General features: G+C 44.6%; 1 protein-coding gene across 1 annotated transcript in view; it reads right to left on the bottom strand.

The window, feature by feature from the left end:
- Positions 1–539: 539 nt before the first annotated feature.
- The window catches only part of LOC125426438 (MAM domain-containing glycosylphosphatidylinositol anchor protein 2-like), a 409,319-nt gene continuing 408,107 nt past the window's right edge, over positions 540–1,751 (bottom strand). Inside the window, exon 15 of the mRNA XM_048484696.1 lies at positions 540–594. Coding sequence (XP_048340653.1) covers positions 540–594 — 55 coding nt within the window. The remainder of the gene's footprint in view (positions 595–1,751) is intronic.

Below are 1,751 nucleotides of genomic sequence, written 5' to 3' on the forward strand. Positions count from 1 at the left end.
CTCCTCCTCTTCTTGTTCTTGTTCTTGTTCTTGTTCTTGTTCTTGTTCTTGTTCTTCTCCTTCTTCTTCTTCTTCTTCTTCTTCTTCTTCTTCTTCTTCTTCTTCTTCTTCTTCTTCTTCTTCTTCTTCTTCTTCTTCTTCTTCTTCTTCTTCTTCTTCTTCTTCTTCTTCTTCTTCTTCTTCTTCCAAAAAATGGTTCAGGGAACTGAATGGGGCCGACCTATCTTGAAATGGTTTGAAGTGTGCAGTCTGGCTCGCCTTGAACAGGCCCGGGGCTTTTTTGGCCCAGGTCTCCACCTGAAGGAAAGCTCTGCCTCGTGAGGCTCAGGCCCTGTGGGACCCGATTCAGTTCCACAGAGCCCGTAAGACCGAGCCGTTCCACCAGGCGTACGGCTGAGGCACCTCCGGGGTCTTCCATCTTCCGCCACCCCCTTCCCCTCGTGAGCGATAGTCGCACTTCTAATGAACTTTCACCATCTGGTCTGAGTAGATTTTAATGTGGCTAGAACTGTTATTTCAGTGTTATTTATGTATCAGTTTTAAAGTTTTACAAAATATTGGTGGAGGTCCTGAGCCCGCAAGGGGAACGGGGGCCTACAAAATGATTGAAATAAAGAAAAGAAAATACTCAGTTTGGTTGGCATCACTGGAGAGATCATGACAGCAAACGGTTCCACCGCCCCATGACACGTAATGTTTATTCTCTTTCATTTCTCTTAACAAGTCTTTTGTGTTGATATTTTGCTGCAGGCACACACACACACACACACACACACACACACAATTTATTAACAAGCAGGTTACCAAGGGAAAGGCTTTTCTTATGAACTGGCTTTGTATTAGCAGAGGATTTGTGTGTCTGCGTGCCCTTTCTATCTAAACCTGGCACACACATTACGGAAGAACAATACTCTTCATTCCTAAGCAGAGATGTTTAGCAAGCCACGTTAAGGGATCCGGCTGAAATCTAAGCTCGTCTGAAGCCCAAAGACCAGCTGGATGTAACAGACATGCCCAAATTCTGGCCAAATGTGTCATGAGTGGATTCCTGCCTTGGTTGGACAGGAGAGATTTGCACAAACATCATCTTCTTGCAAGGGTACCAGGGAAGATATGTGGGCATTAGGAATTTCTCCCCCAGGGTGGCCCTAGACAAATCTGAAAGTGACTCTGACTGCTCTGTTGTGGAGCTTCTGTTAAACAACACAGATGTCGCGCTCTTGGAAAAAGTAGCAAAATTTCTTTTACAAGTGACAGAACTTTCTAAGTAATGTATACTGCTATATACAGTCTTCCTGTCTGCGCTTTGAATGTGCTCTTGATTTGTATTTCAAAAATGTCTGGCAATGCTCTAGAACCTATTTTTAAATGCCAAATAAATGTTGTTGTTTTTGTTGGTACCAGAGAAGATAAGAAAGTCACAAAAAGAGGAGGCAGAGATAAGCTTCCAACAGACATGAGAGAGAGCCATCACACAGACAACTCCATTGCGAAGGGAAATATGGTGTCTCCTGGGGTCCAGTGTAAAGACCTTGACTCCAACGACTCCTTCATTTTCACCTGTTGAATGTGGCAGCCCAGTACTTCAACAACTGCCCCAGTGAAGGTGGATAAACTGGTATGGCAATTGTGGTTTCTCGAGGAAAGAGCGAGCAGCGGTGGCATAGTGGTTAAGAGCAGGTGCACTCTAATATGGGGAACAGGGGCTCATTCCGCACATGCAAAATAATGCACCTTCAAACTGCTTTCAG

The sequence above is a fragment of the Sphaerodactylus townsendi genome, linkage group LG02, assembly GCF_021028975.2.
Source record: "Sphaerodactylus townsendi isolate TG3544 linkage group LG02, MPM_Stown_v2.3, whole genome shotgun sequence".
Classification (NCBI taxonomy): Eukaryota; Metazoa; Chordata; class Lepidosauria; order Squamata; family Sphaerodactylidae; genus Sphaerodactylus; species Sphaerodactylus townsendi.